This window comes from Aethalodelphis obliquidens, unplaced genomic scaffold (assembly GCF_003676395.1).
Source record: "Aethalodelphis obliquidens isolate GAN/ISIS:26980383/991018 unplaced genomic scaffold, ASM367639v1 scaffold66, whole genome shotgun sequence".
NCBI lineage: Eukaryota > Metazoa > Chordata > Mammalia > Artiodactyla > Delphinidae > Aethalodelphis > Aethalodelphis obliquidens.
In genome coordinates this window covers 8,971,729-8,990,888 of record NW_020838010.1, presented here as the reverse complement: position 1 = coordinate 8,990,888, position 19,160 = coordinate 8,971,729, and the positions used below count along the sequence as shown (strand labels likewise).

The 19,160-nt window shown below is 36.8% G+C and overlaps 1 protein-coding gene across 1 annotated transcript in view; it reads left to right on the top strand.

The window, feature by feature from the left end:
- The window catches only part of KLHL13 (kelch like family member 13), a 185,815-nt gene that overhangs the window by 68,304 nt on the left and 98,351 nt on the right, over positions 1-19,160 (top strand). The window contains exon 2 of the mRNA XM_027089494.1: positions 4,691-4,764. Within this exon, the coding sequence (XP_026945295.1) occupies positions 4,715-4,764 (50 nt within the window). The 5' untranslated portion in view covers positions 4,691-4,714. The remainder of the gene's footprint in view (positions 1-4,690; positions 4,765-19,160) is intronic.

The window sequence follows — 19,160 nt, the reverse complement described above, 5'->3', positions numbered from 1 at the left end:
GGTTCTTATTAGTTATCCATTTGACAGACATCAGTGTATACATGTCAATCCCAATCTCCCAATTCATCCCACCACCACCACCACCCCCACTGCTTTCTCCCCTTGGTGTCCATACGTTTGTTCTCTACATCTGTGTCTCTATTTCTGCCCTGCAAACCAGTTCATCTGTACCATTTTTCTTGGCTCCACATACATGTGTTAATATACGATATTTGTTTTTCTCTTTCTGACTTACTTCACTCTGTATGACAGTCTCTAGATCCATCCACATCTCTACAAATGACCCAATTACATTCCTTTTTATGGCTGAGTAATATTCCATTGTATATATGTACCACATCTTCTTTATCCATTCGTCTGTTGACGGGCATTTAGGTTGCTTCCATGACCTGGCTATTGTAAATAGTGCTGCAGTGAACATTGAGGTGCATGTGTCTTTTTGAATTATGGTTTTCTCTGGGTATATGTCCAGTAGTGGGATTGCTGGGTCATATGGTAATTCTATTCTTAGTTTTTTAAGGAACCTCCATACTGTTCTCAATAGTGGCCGTATCCATTTACATTCCCACCAACAGTGCAAAAGGGTTCCCTTTTCTCCCCACCCTCTCCAGCATTTGTTGTTTGTAGATTTTCTGATGATGCCCATTCTAACAGGTGTGAGGTGATACCTCATTGTAGTTTTGATCTACATTTCTCTAATAATTAGTGATGTTGAGCAGCTTTTCATGTGCTTCTTGGCCATCTGTATGTCTTCTTTGGAGAAATGTCTATTTAGGTCTTCTGCCCATTTTTGGATTGGGTTGTTTGTTTCTTTAATATTGAGCTGCATGACCTGTTTGTATATTTTGGAGCTTAATCCTTTGTCCGTTGATTCGTTTGCAAATATTTTCTCCCATTCTGAGGGTCGTCTTTTTGTCTTCTTTGTAGTTTCCTTTGCTGTGCAAAAGCTTTTAAGTTTCATTAGGTCCCATCTGTTTATTTTTGTTTTTATTTCCATTACTCTAGGAGGTGGGTCAAAAAAGATCTTGCTGTGATTTATGCCAAAGAGTGTTCTTCCTACGTTTTCCTCTAAGAGTTTTATAGTGTCCAGTCTTACATTTAGGTCTCTAATCCATTTTGAGTTTATTTATTTATTTACTTATTTGCGGTACGTGGGCCTCTCACTGCTGTGGCCTCTCCCATTGCTGAGCACAGGTTCCGTACGCGCAGGCTCGGCGGCCATGGCTCACGGGCCTAGCCGCTCCGCGGCATGTGGGATCTTCCCGGACCGGGGCACGAACCCGTGTCCCCTGCGTCGGCAGGCGGACTCTCAACCACTGCGCCACCAGGGAAGCCCCATTTTGAGTTTATTTTTGTGTATGGTGTTAGGGAGTGCTCTAATTTCATTCTTTTACATGTAGCTGTCCAGTTTTCCCAGTACCACTTATTGTGAATTATTTTTCCTGCTTTATCAAATGCCATTTGACTTTGTGGTATTTTTGAAGTACAGAGTTCTAATTTTTTGCTACAATCAGATTTAACAGTTTTTTCCTTTATGGTTCCTGGGTTCTGGCTGCTGCGTACCTTCTCCACTGAATCATTATAAATAATTTCACTAGGGTTTTCTTTAGTACTGCTTCAAAGCTTCCTTTCTTACCTTTAAATCTTTGGTCCTTCTGGAATTTATTTAGTGTATGAAGTGAAGTAGCGTACAACCTATTTATTTTTCTAAGTGACTACCTGATCGTCCCCCAATCGTTTAATCATCTCTATTTCTCTTACTCGTTTGGAGACTACCTTCACTGTAGAGTAATTCCCTGATGTATTTAAATTCCTCACGAGTTATTAAAAGAATTTATTTATTTCTGTTTTATTTTTCAAACACTGCAGTGGGATTCTCCCCACTCATCGAACTACTCTTGAAAAAAGGTCATCGTGGACTTTATAGCTGTCAAATCATTTAGCTGTATCTTACTTTGGGCAGAACATGAAACAGTTGAATACCCTCTAACCACTGTTCTTCTGAACTATCCTTCTTCTTTTCACAATTCTCTTAGTTTCCCTCCTACCTATTGTCTCTTTTCTTTGCTAGCTTGTCTTCCTCTGTTTATTGCACAAAAGTGTTCATTGAGTTTGCACTTTCTCCTGGCATGAGTAATATTTTCCAGTCTCATCACTTAACTGGCTAAATATTCCTGTGTTTTCCTTTCTACTTCCAACCTAAATCTAGACCTATATTTCCAATTTTCTGTTAGATACTATATGTTGGGCCCTGGGTTACTTCTATATGTCTATACAAACCATTGTTGTTTTTAGTGTTTTTCCTCCTTTCTATACCCTACCTCACTTGATATCATCACCATTTCCCCTTGTTACTTAAATAGATTTTGTCTTTGCTATGTCCCCTTATCCCTTTAAAATCTGCCAGTGATCTGTCATAAGTCCTAGATCTTCCTGCCTGCCCTCATAGTCCTTGTCTGTGCTCTCATCTCATGCTTTGATTTTGGAAGTAGTTCTTATTGGTCTCCATACTTCTGGTCTCTCTCTCTGATCCACCACCACATTGCAGGCAGTGTTAATTTTCTAATACATAAGTTTGATCATACAAACTCCATGGTTAAAAATGGTTGGTTTCATTTATATCCTGCATAAGTTGATCACATGCACTTACTTCCTCTCTCTTCCTAACTCCATTAAAATGAGAATAAAGAAATGGAAAAATTCAAAAGGACAAAGAGAACAGGAATGGAAACACTGACAGATGTAAGGTTGGAACTATTTTTTTACTTAGAGCAAAGGAAGTTACAACTCCAATATCTTCCCCTATGTGAACTTTCGAGAGAAAGCAACTCATTCTTCCCATAGAATTCCTAATATTTCAAGACTTGGAGGCACCTGGTCTGTAGAAGGCAGGAATGAGTCATGTGATTGAAAGCATGGGCTGTTCTTTGAAAGTCTAAAATAAGTCGCTGAAGTCTCCTGTACCATCACCCCCTCTCTGCTCCTCTGGAGATCAGAGGTTTATTATGTGGAGAATTTGACAGGAGAGCCCCAGACTCAGAGATCCAGGTGCAGCAAGTGGATTGCTTAAAACGATGGGATTAAGTGAAAGTTTGCATACCTAATTTTGGGACCTGTATGTTCTACCCTAGATGTAGTTGGTAAAAAGTTTCATGAATTAATTATTTTCACATTCCCAGATTCCTGATAGTAATCTAGATACAGCTGGTTTTCTCTTGGCACGTCTTCTAAAAAATCATGTAGCCTAAACAAAATTAAAATTTCTCAACCTCTCAGAATTCTCTCACTGGTTAAACACTTTTAGAAAAGGTAAGTCAAAAGTCAGTTGATTTTGAGGTGCTTAAAAAATTTATTTTGTTTAGACTACTCAGTTTCTTTACTTGTAATAACAGAGAATATAAGCAGAGAAATGCGATTGTGCAAATAATTATGAATGCTATGTTGTCATTTGATTTGTTTCTTTTTTAGAGTTTTGAAGACCCAAGAAACAGAGTACAGTTGACCCTGAAACAGCACAGGAGTTAGGGGCGCCAACCCCTAAACAGCTGAAAATCCTCGTACTGCTATCTCTGCTGTTAAAAAAAAAAAGAATTGATAAATCGTGCACCCAAGGGCAGGAAGTTGAAACAGTTTGGATAGAATCAGGACTGAAACCCTAGTTCTTTTGATTCCACATGTTATGATCTCTAATTGAACACAAGCTTTTCCCCATACTTAGTTAATTTAAAGATTTGTAAAATGGAAATGCAGGTACTATATTTATTGAGAAAAATATGTAAGTGGACCTGCACAGTTCAAACCTGTTTTGTTCATGGTCAACTGTACTTCTTCCCTTTCTACTTCTTTTCCTTTTGCCCCTAAATTAAGGGGCAGGTGAAGGCAGGGAACAATGAAGAAAATCTTTTTTCCTCTAGCTTAATTATTTTAGGTTTTCAAGTAGTTTTATAACAAACAATTATATGAACAAACTAAACTGGATACTATACGTTTTTATCTTCCCAATGCAATAAATTGATTTTATTAACAAGAAACATTTATGTAAATTATACATTTTTGCTTCCCAATATATTTGAAATTAATAGAATACATTAAATATACTCTCTATTGCCAATGCAAAGCATCCACATTACTAAAAACAAATATATACTATAGTTTACTACCACCTCGCCTGCTCCTTTCCCGTAAAAACAATGTTCCTACCTCTGTTACCTATTTTATATCTTTAAGGTTTAAAAATCTTTAAACAATCTTTCTATCCTTAATTTTGACCAACCACTTCGAAAATCGTGGGCCCTGCATATGGGCCCCACAGGCCTCAAGTCCCGCTGGTAACTCTTCGCTCCTTAACTTCTCTGTCTCACCCAACTTCACACATACACCCCAGGTCTTCTGACTCTCATTTAATCCATCTTCCTTTATACACGGTGGTTTTTCCATAGATCATTGTTGGCTAATGATTTCACATGAAATTAGTCAGTACTCTTTAATGATTTCAGTGTTGAATTTCATAGGTATTTGGACTATTGCAGATTCAGTTTCTTGATTTTCATAAGCTGTAATATAGATATTAGGTACATGGACATACATTTTGCCTATCGCAAAATATGTAAAATATTACAAAGGTAGCATAATGTGAAAATTCTAGTGTTGATTTTCATAGTAAATATTGACTTCTTTTCCTCCTGAACAGGTCATTCTCCAGCTTTTAGAGGTGATGGATCATCTGCATAGAGGGGAATCAGTTGCTGCAATACTCCGTAACCGGTATATTTATGGAAGCAATTTACCTTATAAGTTATATAATGTCTCTTCTGCTTATTTATTTACCTAACATAGTTGGTGCTCAATAAATATTTGTTGAATACCTGGCATAAAATAAAAGTATTTGCTATATGAGTGAATAAAAGAATGCCTGGGTGACAAAGAAATGGAATGAAGAACATGTTAATAACTGTGTGTTCTGAGCTAATGAAAAACATAGAAAATATAATCAGAAATCAAAATCGGTGTACATTGTGAACACCTGGAATTCAGTCAGTGGAGCTATTGATTTGAATTTTTAGTTTTAAAGCATACCAATGAATAAATACTGGTATCTGTTGCTTACGAATAGATGTCTCAACGAAGTATTTTTTTAAATAGCATTGCCCTGTGATTGTGTGTACCTTTCTGTTATTTAAAATTCCAGTTAAAACTTTTTTAGGGAGTTCTGAGAAGTTGAGAGCTTCCTCTGTCAATTTAGGATTTTAAATTCGTGGTTTAAAGAAACATAGACTTTACTTTGCAGCAGTGAAAGAGTATCCCTTATTCCCAATAGTTTAATTGTATGGTTTGGGTGAAATATTTGAAATAATACGCTGGAGTTGTCTGTATCATGGTTCTGACAGTTACTAGTGTAGTCTTGGTTAAGTTTTTTTTGTTTTGTTTTTATAAATTTATTTATTTATTTATTATTTTTGGCTGTGTTGGGTCTTTGTTGCTACAAGCGGGCCCTCTCTAATTGTGGCTAGCGGGGGCTACTCTTTGTTGCAGTGCGCTGGCTTTTCTTGTTGCAGAGCATGGGCTCCAGGCGCACGGGCTTCAGTAGCTGTGGCGCGTGGGCTCTAGAGCGCAGGCTCGGTAGTTGCGGCGCACGGGCCCAGCCACTCCGCGGCATGTGGGATCTTCCTGGACCGGGGCACGAACCCGTGTCCCCTGCATCGGCAGGCGGACTCTCAACCACTGTGCCACCAGGGAAGCCCGGTTAAGTTTTTTAATTGCTCTGGGCCTTAACTTTCTCGTCTGTGAATTGGGGATAATAATAATACCTATATCTCAAGGTTGTTTTGAGGGTTAAAAACGGGTCTATTGGGTGTGTGTGTTTGTGTGGAGAGAGAGAGCTTGGCAAGTAATTCACGGTATATCAGTGCTTGTGTTGAAATATAAATGTGGGATTTTAACTATTTTGAAAATACAATATTTGTGTTACTAAATTCTAAAGTACTTTAAAAATAGGTGTGTCTTCAAAGAATATGGAAAGTGGGGAAAGGCTGAAGTATAAAGGGGACACATATAACGTTATTGTTATTTGAAAGATACCATGGTAGGAATTGTACATAATATTCCCATCAAGGAAATATTGAATGAAAGGTACATGCTTGTTGGAATGTGGGCAAGGGGCTGTAAGGTAGACTTGTTCAGAGATACCGAGAGCCAGGAAATCACGGCAGGAATCACGTGTTGCCATGTTGGGTGAAAAGATAGAAGAGTAGATTGCTGGGCCAGTTGGACGGGGGACGTTGTGCCGAATACCTAATGGTAAACTGAGTCTGTAGAGTTCAAGCACTGCTGAAGCAGGGATTCTATATCACACATTTGGAAGAGGAACTAGTAGGATGGCAGGATTTCCTAAGCTCAAGTTGATAACTGTGGTGGTTATAGCATAATTGAATTTGTTTCCATTATTATTATTGAGATATAATTGCATATAGTAAAATACACAAACATTTAAATATACATCTTGATTTTTATACATGCAGACATCCAGGTAACCACAACCCAGGTCAAGATAGAAAACAATGCCATCCCTCCAGAGAATTCCCTCGTTCCCCTTTCCAGTTCATGTCCCCTCCCTTCCTACTGACTTACATATTTTAGGTTAGTGTTGCTTGTTCTCGAACTTCATGTAAATGGAGTCAAACACTGTGTGTTCTTTTGCGTGTGGCTTCTGTTGTTCAAAATAATGTTTTTGAAATCCACCATCCTTGCAGGTATCTGTAGTTTCTTCTTTTTTTATTGCTCTGTAGTGTTCCATTGTTTAACTATGCCACAGTTTGTTTATCCATTTCTTGTTGAGAGTCACTTAAGTTATACCCATTATTTGGCTCTTATGAATTAAGCTGTTGTTGACATTTTTTAACAAATCTTTTTGTGGCCATATACACTCATTTCCTTTGGATATATACCTAGAAGTAGAATTGGTGGGTCATAGGAGATGTATACATATATTTATTTAATTTATTTAACATTCGTAGAAACTGCCAAGCACTTTTTACCATTTTCTTTTCTGACCAGTAATAAGTGAGAATCCTCACAAGCTCTTGGTATTTAATTTTAGCTATTCTCTTGGGTATGTAGGTGTTTCCCACTATGGTTTTCACTTTGCATTTTCCTCACGTGTTTATTAACTATTTGTGTTTTAGAAGTATCTGTTCAAATCTTTTGCCCATTTAAAAAATTGGGTTTTTTTTCTCTTTGAGTTTTAAGAGTTTTTAAATTTTTTCTTGATATTTAGATGTATGTCTTATGAATATTTTCTTCCAATCTGTAGCTGGCCATCCCATTTTCTTGTTTGTGTCTTTTGGTGAGCAGTTTTATTTTTGTTTCATTTTGATGAAGTTCAATTTATCATTTTTTTTCTTTTATGCTCAGTAAGTTTTGCATCTTTCTAAGAAATCTTTACCCTCCCAAATTTCAGGCTTTCTTCCTGATGGTTTATGGTTTTAGCCCTCACATTATAAGTGCATTCTTGACCAGCAACTTAAATAAATGAACTTACGAACTGTTTGTATACACAAATTATGGGTCAGTTTCATATTCTAAATAAAATACAAACCAAACACATTTAGGAATGTATGAAAAGTATTAACCCTTTGTGACTAGGAAAGTTTTACCCCAGAGTGTGGATTCCTTAATACCATGAAAGCTACTCATACGACGCATCCTGTCAATAGATCTCATAAGAAATAAAAGGTACGGTAAATGCTGAAGGTGTTTGAAAAAAATTCATTGCCCATAAGAATAAAGAATTAGTGATAGAAAGTTGCACTCTTAACAAGAAAAATAATTATCTCTCTGAAACCAAGAAACAAGCATCGCACTTAATGATAAATGTAAGAGTTGTTCCTTAAGCAGCAACAAAACAAAGATGCCCTCTAATCACCACATTAAAATATGTATCTATAAACTATGGCCAGTGTCAATAAAGAGGCATACTTAACAGGAAGGAGGAGACAAAAAAATGATCAAGTTTTAGAAGATAGACTCATGTGCCTGCAAAAGCTAAGACATAAAAACAAGTTCTTAATTGACAGTTTTAATATAAGTTCTAAATATAGTTGGATATAAGATAAAAATAAAAACCAGTACCTTTAATCTATATTACAAATAGTCATTTAAAATATATAATGGAAAATATTCCATTTACAAAAGCCATAAAATGTAAATATTTAGTAATAACCCCAACAAAAATTTCTAGGACCTATATAAAGAAAATTTAAAAATTCAACTGAGAGATAGGAAAGAAGATATTTTTTTAAAATGGAGAGACAAAAAAAAAAAAAATGGAGAGACATGCGATGGTCCTCGATTAAAAGGCTAAATTTTGGGGCTTCCCTGGTGGCACAGTGGTTGAGAGTCCGCCTGCTGATGTAAGGGACGCGGGTTCGTGTCCCGGTGCGGGAAGATCCCACATGCCGCGGAGCAGCTGGGCCCGTGAGCCATGGCCGCTGAGCCTGCGCGTCCGGAGCCTGTGCTCCGCAACGGGAGAGGCCACAACAGTGAGAGGCCTGCGTACCGCAAAAAAAAAAAAGGCTAAATTTTGGAAAGAGCTCTTCCCAAATTGTTATATAGATTTAACACGAATTTAATGGGAAATTTAAAATTTTGTCAAGGTGATTATTCAATAAGATAATGAATGTATGAAAGAAATGTATCCCCATTGCTTAATACAATGTCTGCCATGTAGTAATCGCTGGTCAAAAAAATCTAATTTTTCTATTTATAATTCAACAAACATTTATTGTGTAATTGCTAAGTGCTAAACATTTTCAGGTGCTAAACTATGATGATGAATATTAAAAGTGATGAATCTTTGTTCTATTGCAGAAAGTTAACGTCGAAAATTAGTAAACAAGGTAGGAAGATAAAGAATTAAGGGTGGAGGGTAGCAGTGCAGAATAGCATCAACCTGTTATTAGTCTTAGATGGTTTTAGTCTTGCAATCTACCATTCAGCATATGTTCTACCCTATTAGGACTTTTATTCCAGTGATTCATTTAGTACAGGGAGAGGTCAGCCATATGTGTCTTGCCTTGTTGCAAACAGCAAGTGTGAGTATCGTCCTCATGTACACATTACAGTAATGTCAGGGAGACATTTGGTTAAGAGTCACCCAGTTGGTGTTATGGTGGTGGTGTGTACTGATGGGGTTCCTAGCCGTAATAAGGATTTCTGCAGTGACATGTAAAGCTCTAACAGTGTTCCAGTTTTCTAAAAGTACTCTTTGATAAATAAAACACAGTATATAATATTGTCTGATGTTTGCAGTAAGGAAAAAGAGTGCCAAACACTGTATAATTGGATTTTCATCCCTTTAACAAATATTATGCACCACTTACTGTGCACGGTGTTAGGGATATGGCAGTGAATGATAATACGTGGTTCCCTGCCAGTTTGGTGGCTATTGTAGTAGTCAAAATAAGAAATGAGGAGAGTCTGAACAGAGGTGATGGCAGTGGAAATGAGGAAGAGGGGAGGGGAGGGAGTTGTGAAATACTTAGGGGTAACTTTAACAATACTTGGCGTTCAACTAGATTCTTCACACTCTAGTCAGCATGATCTTTTAAAATGGATTATCTGATAATGTGGTCCAGATTGCCCTTTCCTGTCCCTGACTATTGAAATCCTACCTGTTCTCCAAGACCCAGATCAAATTCAGTGCCCTATGTATCAACCTTCCCTGATCAATCCAAGCAGATGATCAGGAGGGTCTCTTTTGCCTCTGAACTGGTTTTCTTCCCTGTAGTGAATTTTATCACATTTGGCTCTGCGTTGAAGTTAATTTGAGCATCTTTCCTTACAGCATCATTAAGAGAGCTCTTTCAGAGCGTGACTACCTGTATCTAATGTATATTTATATCACATTGCATATAATGCAGGATTTTGTACATAATAGGCATTCATTAAATATTTAGAGAAGTTATAACATTTATCAATAATTATTTGTTGCCGATGATTTCATTTGGTTAAATTGTTTAGGGTCGTTTTGTTTCCCACAGTCAACTCTTACTAATAGTTAAGCAATTGAATATTAAGCGACAATCTTTAAGTTGTAAAATAGACTAATGAAATTTACTACAGATTCTAGGAATAAGCTCTGACTTCTTTCACTGGCTTACTATATAATCATTTCTTAATAGTATATGATGCCAAGGGAACACAGGGCTTTTCAGGTCATTTGATATTTTAAAATATTGAGCCTTTACTGTTTGTCAAGCGCTGACCTCACCTGTAACATTTAAGGATTGGAAGATCCCGACCTTCCTCTTAGTTTTAAAAGTCTGGAATTATATCTTTAAACCTAAGCACACAGTAGGTGATAAATAAACACATCTTTGATTAACCTTGAGGATGCTCAGTCATTGAAGATGTCCTTTTTATTACTGTTTTCACAATTTGACTTTATAAACTTCCATGAAGGTATGGTTATTTATGCTCTTTCAAGATTAAAAATTTATGAAGATCTAGTTTTACCTTTGCTAAATTGAGTCAGTGATTATAATAAGGTTAAATCTTAGGCTAGAAGATGCCTATAAGCATTATAATATGAGGGTAATGCACGAATTTCTGAGGCCAGTTAAATTTTATACAGTGGACTTTTATTTTGGCCCAGAAATTCTGTAAGTCTTGGTTACCCACTATAATTGTCATAATACGTTGCTGTAGGTGCACGTTTATCAGCATATTTGTTCCTCTTACCGAACAGTTGCATGTCTTTATACAAAGGACGTAAACTTGTTAGTAATGTTGCCTGTTTGATCTTTCTAGAGAATTTTCCAGGCCATAGAAAGTGTTCCTGCTTCTGGGGAGAGGAATTACTACCCTGATTCCCCTTTCTGTGTCTTAAATGTTCCTGTTCAAAATTCTGTACATGTTCTACACATTCTTTCTGGGACATCTCATCTACTGCCATTAGTTGAATCCCAAACTATATGTGAAGACCTTAACATTTCTATGTATTTAACATTTAAATCTTTTTCATGAGTCCCCAACTAAAAAGTGCTGTATTCCTCTCTCTACCAGTTTGTTCATTTGTTTTGACTTTACGAGTAATACATATTTATTATAGAACAGTTAAAAATAACAAATTATATACAGATATGCAGGGAAAATAATCACCGAAAGTAACTCTGGTAACCCCTTATTGCATTTTCACTCTAGTCTTTTGGTGCATTTTGAAATGTAACTGTAGTTGTAATTATTGAACATGATATGATTCTAGTGTTGTACTTAAGAGCAGAGGCTTTGAAGTCTTCCAAATACAGGTTCAGATCAAGCTTTGCTTCTTGCTGTGTGAACTTTGGAAAGTTTCTTAACCTCTCTGAGTCTGTTTCCTCATCTATAAAATAAAAGAGTATCATCGTTTGGGATTGTTCTGAGAATAAAATAAAATTTTGTAAAGTAGTCACATTCCTGGTACATGATAAGTTCTCAATAAATGGAAGCACTTACTGTTTTATTACACTGTATATCATGTCTGTATCCTGCTGTTCTTCTTAGTTGTATCATGAACATTTTCACATGTTAATAAAAACTTCTAGTAGATATAATAGCTGCAAAGTATAAACTCTTTCACGGTATAAATGATTTCTTAAATATTTAGGTTGGATCCACTTTTGGGGTGTTATTTGTTTTAGTGTCTTCCATATCTATCATGTTTTCTCTCCTCACTTTAATATTTGTTATCTTTTTTCCTTTTACTTAATTTATTTTATACTGTATCAGACTCTCTCTTTACTCCCTCTGATATACATTTTGGTTGTGACTCTGGTTTAGTTTCCTGGTAGTTGGCAAATACAATTTATTGCTTTCCTCATCTGATCACGTTATCTTATTTGGCTTCCTCTTCCCGCTTTACTGAGGCCATGTTTTCTCATTCTCCTGAATGTGCCAAAGGCTTTCAACATTGTTTTCTGACTCCTATATGAAAGCATTTGCAGAGTTCTGCTCTTTCTCTGAGTCTTTATAGTGACAAATCTCCTTGTCCTTGTTTTTCAATACATTTTCATTGCTCCCATGCTAGTTGTTTTTCTGTTTGTTTATTCTCAAAGGAAGAAAGATTCCTTGAATGGCCTTTGTACTGGCTGTTCCCTTTGTCTGAAACGTTCTTCCCCATGGTCTTTGTGTGACTGGTTCTTCTTTTCAGATCTCCACTTAAATGTCCACTTAAAGGTTTTCTTTGACTACCCACTCTAAAGTGGTCACTTGTTTAGTGTCACACACACACCCCCCAGTTTCATTCTCTGCATGACTCGTCACTACCACTATTAGATATTTTCCTTCTTTGTTTATTATCTATCCCTTTTTGCTAAAATAGAAGCTCTAGGAGGTCAGGGATCTTGTCCATCTTGATTATCTTTTTCCCCAGCCAAGATTCCTGACCTTGTTTATTTTATTTTATTTTTTTAATTTTTATTTTATATTGGAGTGGAGCTGGTTAACAATGTTGTGTTAGTTTCAGGTGTACAGCAAAGTGATTCAGTTATACATATACATGTATCTTTTCTTTTTCAAATTCTTTTCCCATTTAGATTATTACAGAATATTGAGCACTGTTTCCTGTGCTATGTAGTAGGTCTTTGTTGGTTATCTATTTTAAATATAGCAGTGTGTACTTTAATTTTAGCACCTACCACCATGTCTTGTACATATTAGTTGCTCAGTAGGCATTTGCCTACTGAATGAATTGACCATTGCCCCTGTATGTGCTCTTGGGTACTAATCCAACCCCTTCCTCGGAGTTTTACCCATGAGCCAATACTGATAGAAATAAATGATTGAAATAAATAGATGAGGGAGAAGAGACAATTCTTCCTTGCAGAACAATTCCGAATTTTATATATGTACGAATGTGTGTGTTTGTATGTATATATTTCCCCCATTCGACAGATGGAACTTCATCTATCTCCCCCCTTGAGTGTGGACTTAATGATTTGCTTTCCAAAGGAAAGAGTATGGAAAGGAAAACTAGTACCTTTATAGTGAAGAAGTGTGGAAAATACTACCTGTGGTAGACTTAACAGTGGCCCTCCAAAGATGTCTACATATTAGTCTGCAGAACCTGTGACTGATACTGTATGTGGCAAAAACAGACTTTGCAGATGTGATTAAGTTAAGGACCTTGAGGTGGGGAAATTAGCCTGGATTATCCAGGAGAGCCCGGTGTAATCACAAGGGTCCTCATAAAAGGGATGCAGGTGGATTCAGAGTCAGAAAAGGGAGATGTGATGATGGAGGGAGAGTTTGGAGCCATGCTGTTTGAAGGTGGAGGAAGGTGTCATGAGCCGTAGAATGCAGGTGGCCTCTAGAAGCTGGAAAAGACAAAGAAACAAATTCTCCCCTCAAGCCCTGCCAATACCTTGATTCTAGACTTCTGACCTCCAAAACATTAAGATAGTCAATTTGTGTTGTTTAAAGCTGTTAAGATTGTAGTTATTTGTCACAGCAGTAATAAGAAATGAATATACCATGTACCCAGAGTCTGGCACACAGGCTTCCCAGTATATAGCAATATTTGTAAGTTCTGACTTGATATGAACACAAGAGAGGTATCAAGGGTGGACAGTGGAAGGGAACAGCACCTTTGCCAGGTCTGTTCCCATACCTGTGCTGTATTTTCTCACTTTTTGTGTCTGTTAGATATTTGGCAGTAAGTTGGGGCTGGCGGGATCAGAGGCTATTAGCTATTTGTTATTTAAATTTAGACACTCATGTATTCATCTTAAAGTTTTCCTTACCCAATTGTGTAATTTATGCTCACTGTGAAGTATTTGGAAAAATATGGAAAAGTATAATTCTACTGCACTGAAAGCACTGTTAATATTTTAAAACTCATAAATACAAGTGTTTATTCAACATTGAATAAACCAACTCTTATTTCAATAATACCGTTGCCTGGTATTGTAAACACGATGGGTCCAAACCTGTCTCATCTCTGTCCCCAGAACCTGCCTCCTCATCTGTGGTCTTGGCCTTGTTTAGTGACACTGCCATTCACTCAGAAAGTTGGCCATCATCCAGGACTCTTCTTTCTTTCTCATTCCCCATATTCAGTCAGTCACCAAGTCCCATTTCTCTTTCCTAATTATTTCTCCAATCCACTCCCTCTGCTGCTTTATTCTGATTACCTCCTTCTTACTTCAGACCCACATAGTTTGTCACCTAGATCTTTATAATATCCTTCTAAACTGATTTTTGGCCTCCAGTCTTAAACCTCTTTTACCTCCCACCTCCTTTTCCCTCTCTAGTCCATCCCTCCCGTTACAGCCATAATGATCTTTCTGGAATGTAAATATGTATGTTCATATCGCTTCCTTGTTTAGATTTCTTCACTGGCTCCTCTCTGCCTGCCTAGAGCACGTGTTGCCCTCCCTCAAAATTGGGAGGTGATATGTTTCCTCCTGTTTCCATCCCTCTTGCTGGTATGCCTTCTCCCTGGTTGTTGGCCTAACCAACTCCTGTTTATCCTTCAAGACCCAGCAAAGGTATTATTAACTCCTCTGTGATACTTTCACTGACAGGTACCCCATCCTCTTCCAAACAGAATTAGGTATTCTTTTCTTATGGCTCCCATAGTATCAACTCTTATTTCAATGGTGGTGGTAGTGGTGATCAAAGTCTCAATAGTAGTGCTAGTTGTATTTGAATAGTCATTATAATAGCTGACACATATAGCATTTACTTTGTGCCAGGTTCGAACTCATATATATATATACACACACACACACATAGATATAATTCTATATTCCTTATTCCAAATTTATCTTATTCTCATAATAACCCCATGAAGAAGGTACTATCATTATTCTCATTCTACAAGTGAGTACATCGAGGCACAGAAAAGTTTAAGTAAGTTGTCCAGGGTCACAGAGCTAATAAGCATGGATGCAGGGCTCACACCCAGGGAGTTCAGCTCAGTCTGTGCATTTAACCATATGCCTGTCTGTCTCCTTCCCTGGGTTGTGAACTCCCTTAGGACTTTTTACCTACTACCCATGATGTTGACCCTAAGGCCAAGGCATTTCTGCTGTATTTTGGAAGTGCATACCATTAATAGGTTAAGTGCTATAAATGAATTGGGAACCTGGAAACTGATAAAAGTAAGTTTTTCTTTAAAAAGTTTTCTCTTCTCTCCTTTTCCAGTCCTTCAGTTTTTCCCCCTTTTCATCTTCCCAACAAATGCAGTTGCATGGAAAGTGTTGAAAGATTATGTAAAATTTCCAAAGGCTCCTGAACCACAGTTGGGTCATGGGTTACATGGGACTAGGGACATGGACCCATGAAATAATTCACAGCCTTAGCGATGTGGATGCTTTTTAAAAATATACAGTCAGACAACAAAGTTTTCCTTTTGGTTATCAGTGTTGTGTGATATTTTGACTTCCTGTCTCCTAATACTTTTCTTTCTGCCATTGCTTCATTTTAGATTAAAATGAATAGAAAAAGAGTAATACCTTTTCTTTTTCCTGGAAGGAAGCTCTACTCTTCCTTTGGATTGTAGTTTCTGTGCCTGGCTTTGGGTTTTAGCTATGGCAATCTCAAGCTTTGTGACCCTCAGGCAGCCCTATTATGGGTCTCCTCTGAGAGCTCAAGGCCTTAATCTGCCATTGAGGGAAAGGGAACGTGTCCTCCTCCCTCACTTCCTACCCTTACCGGGTAGATAATGCAATAAATTCTTCCAAAGGTGGAGACGTTTTCCTTTACCAGCACAGCATGGCATAGCTGACATAGATACGAGCTCCAGATAGCTAGAAAGAAATCCTCTGGTGATTTTAGCAATCTCCTTTTCGGGAAACAAAATAACAGAGGCAGCAGAGTGCATTTGACTTAAACTTGTTTTTGACAGGAGCTGTGCCTAGATATAGACAGTGTCCTTTATTTTTCCTGGCACATTATTGAAAATAGTATTATGTAACTTCGCCTGAGCTTGTCTGAGATCAGCCATTGTCCAGAGCTGGCTAGAACATACTTTTCTCTCTAGGTTCCCTGAGGCAGTGCTAAAACCAATAAGGCCTCTAGGGAGAGAATAGCTATTTGATCTCCAGACCCTACAGTCTGCCCCTTCACGTTACCTTTATCCGTTGACCGTGTGGCGTGAAGGGGAAAGTACATAAATACTAGCTTTTGATCCCATACTCCTACCCATTCCCTTTAAGGGTAGTTCATTACCTGATAGACCCTTCTGTTGAAAAGGCAGAGTGCAGTCCTGAGTTTGAAAAACTCTGTTTTCTGGTCCTGGCTCTGCCAACATAACAGTGGCAATTTATTTAATATGCTATCAATTTCTTTCTTTTTCTTTCTCCTTTTTTTCCAAACAGAAATATTTTCTTTCTCCTGTCTTGAAAATTAATGAGATGATATGCTTGAATTACTTTGTTCTCCCTGGAAGGTAGACCCTCCAGCAGGTCAAGTTGATTTTTGAAAGGAGTTGAAAACAGAGTTAAGGCTATTTGTTTTTCTAAGAATAGTTGTGGCTCCACAAAAAAGAGAGTGCATTTCTTTAGAGATAGAAAAAGATTGTAGAGATGTTGTACAACCCTCTTAAATATAAAACGAAAGGGAATCTGATACGCAAAGGTGAGAGAACTTTTCCAAGTTCGCATAGCAAGGAAAAGACCCAAGACACGAGTACCCGGGTTTTCTGACATAAAGTGTCATTTTTACCTCAGAAACCTACATTTTGCACATTTAAAGCAAAAAAAGTAGTTTCTATAATTAAACATTTTCTGTCAGATTTTCGGTATTGTATGGTGCATAAATTTTGTATTTACAGTTAAATTGGTATATAGTCTATCACTATTTACATGTGTAAAACACTTTTGGCTAAGTAGTTCAAGTAGTTTCTTTTCTGTGGGATGGATAAGTATTGATAAGGGAATTAATGCTTACATTAATTACAATAAGGGAATAAGTCTTAATCTAATAATCAGTGGCAAGTAGGGAGGTAGATAAAAATAGATCGAAACGTAACCCAGTCGGTGTCCTAAACGTTACTATGAGCACTATTCTAGCGTAGTATTTGGCCATAAACATATATTTAATGACACGTCTGCGTCCAGACACAGCTCTTGCTGTTAACAACGTTGTTAATTCAATTTCAACTCATTCTCCTGCCTCAGTCATTTTGTTCCCCCTAAAACAGATTGCTAAAATCATCCATTTCTTTCCAGCTGTCTATAGCCCCATGTATTAGTTTCCTCTTGCTGCTGTAGCAAATAACCAGAATCTCAGTGCTTAAAACAACACAGATTTATTATCTTGCAGTTCTGGAGGTCATGGGGCTAAATTCAAGGTATAGGCAGGACTGCGTTCCTTTTGGAGTCTTTAAGGGAGAATCTGCTTCCTTACCTTTCTCAGCTTTCAGAGGCCGCCTGCACTCCTTTGCTCTCTTCCTCCATCTTCAAACCCAGCAACAGTGGGTTGAGTTCATTTCACATCTCATCACTTGGACCTCTCCTGCTTCCTTCTTCCAATTTTAAGAATGCTTACGATTATATTGAACCTACTTGAATAATCCAGTATGATCCCCCCATTTCATAGCCCTCGGTTTAATCACATCTGCAAAGTCTTTTTTGCCATGTCAAGTAACATATTCACAGGTCTTGGGGATTAGGCAGTGTACTGGGGATTAGGCCATCGCCTTGATCACCACACTCAGTATCCACGTCTACACTACCATGCTGTGTGTTTGCCTTCTGAGAGTGTTAAGATAATGGCTCTTTTTCAGTTTTAAGAATTATTTTCTAAAACATTTATCACAAATTCTTATTCCAGTGCCCCTCATGTGCTTTCCTTCCCTTTTCTTCAAAAAAATATATTTTATTTATTTATTTATTTGGCCATGCCACGCAGCTTGCAGGATTTAGCTCCCTGACAAGGGATTGAACCTGGGCCCTCAGCAGTGAAAGCACCACGTCCTAACCACTGGACCGCCAGGGAATTCCCTTCCTTCCCTTATCAAGAGAATTTTTACACATTACAGATGAAATAATGTGTATACATATATGAAAATTACAGAAGTTTTGGAAAATGCAGAAAACAAAATAAATCACACATTATTTCACCTTATCTAAGGTAAACCAGTTATTGTGTTGTCGTACATCCTTTCAACTGTTTTTCCATGCATACATTTTACATGGTCATCATGTATGTGCAATTTTGTATTTTACAAAGTGATGCCATTAACACTTTCCATATTGTTAATAATCTACTTAATAATCACCTATTGAAGAAAATAACATTTTTAAAATAAAATTAATCTACGTATAGTCGAAAATTTAGAAAATACAGAAATGTATAAATAAAAAATAATTTCTAGTGTCATTATTCAGATTTAACTACTCTTTTAACATTTAAATATATTTCACTCAGCCATTTTTGCCTCCCTTTTTTTAAATAAAGGAAAATTAGACTCATACCTTATACATATCTTTATATCATGTTTTTCTCTAATAATGCAGTTTTAACATTTCCCCATATTACTACTATATATTGTTCTAAATGGTATAATTAAAATAAATAGTATTGCAAAATTAATATATCTCATTATTTTTAGAACTTAGAAAGTACTTTTATGAAAAGAAAATTTATATCATTCAGTTATTTAACTACTCGGTTAATATGTTGGTCTATATTTATATAGAATGTGTGTATATGTATTATTTTTATAAAAATAGGCTCATATTATAGATATTAATTTGTATTTTTCACATAATATATCAAGAGTATCGTTCTGTGTCCTCATTCCTTTTCATCATCACTGAACGTGATATGCTTATAAAATGCTGTCTGGAACATAATAAGCACTAAAATATTTCCTCTTAAAGTTGTTATCATTAACCTCATTATAAATATTATTTTAGTGTATGCATGTACCAAAATTTATATTAGTGTTTTCCAATTTGTAATACTTTTTATTTTGAAACAATCTCAAATTTACAGAAAAACTATAATATCAGTACACAGAGCTCTTCTTTTTCTTGAACCATTTTAGAGTCACTTGCTGACACAATGCCCATTAGCCCCAAATTCTCTAGTGTATAACTTCTAAAAATGAGAACATTCTCCTATATAACCTCAATTCAACCATCAAAATCAGGAAATTAACATTAATCCATTGCCAC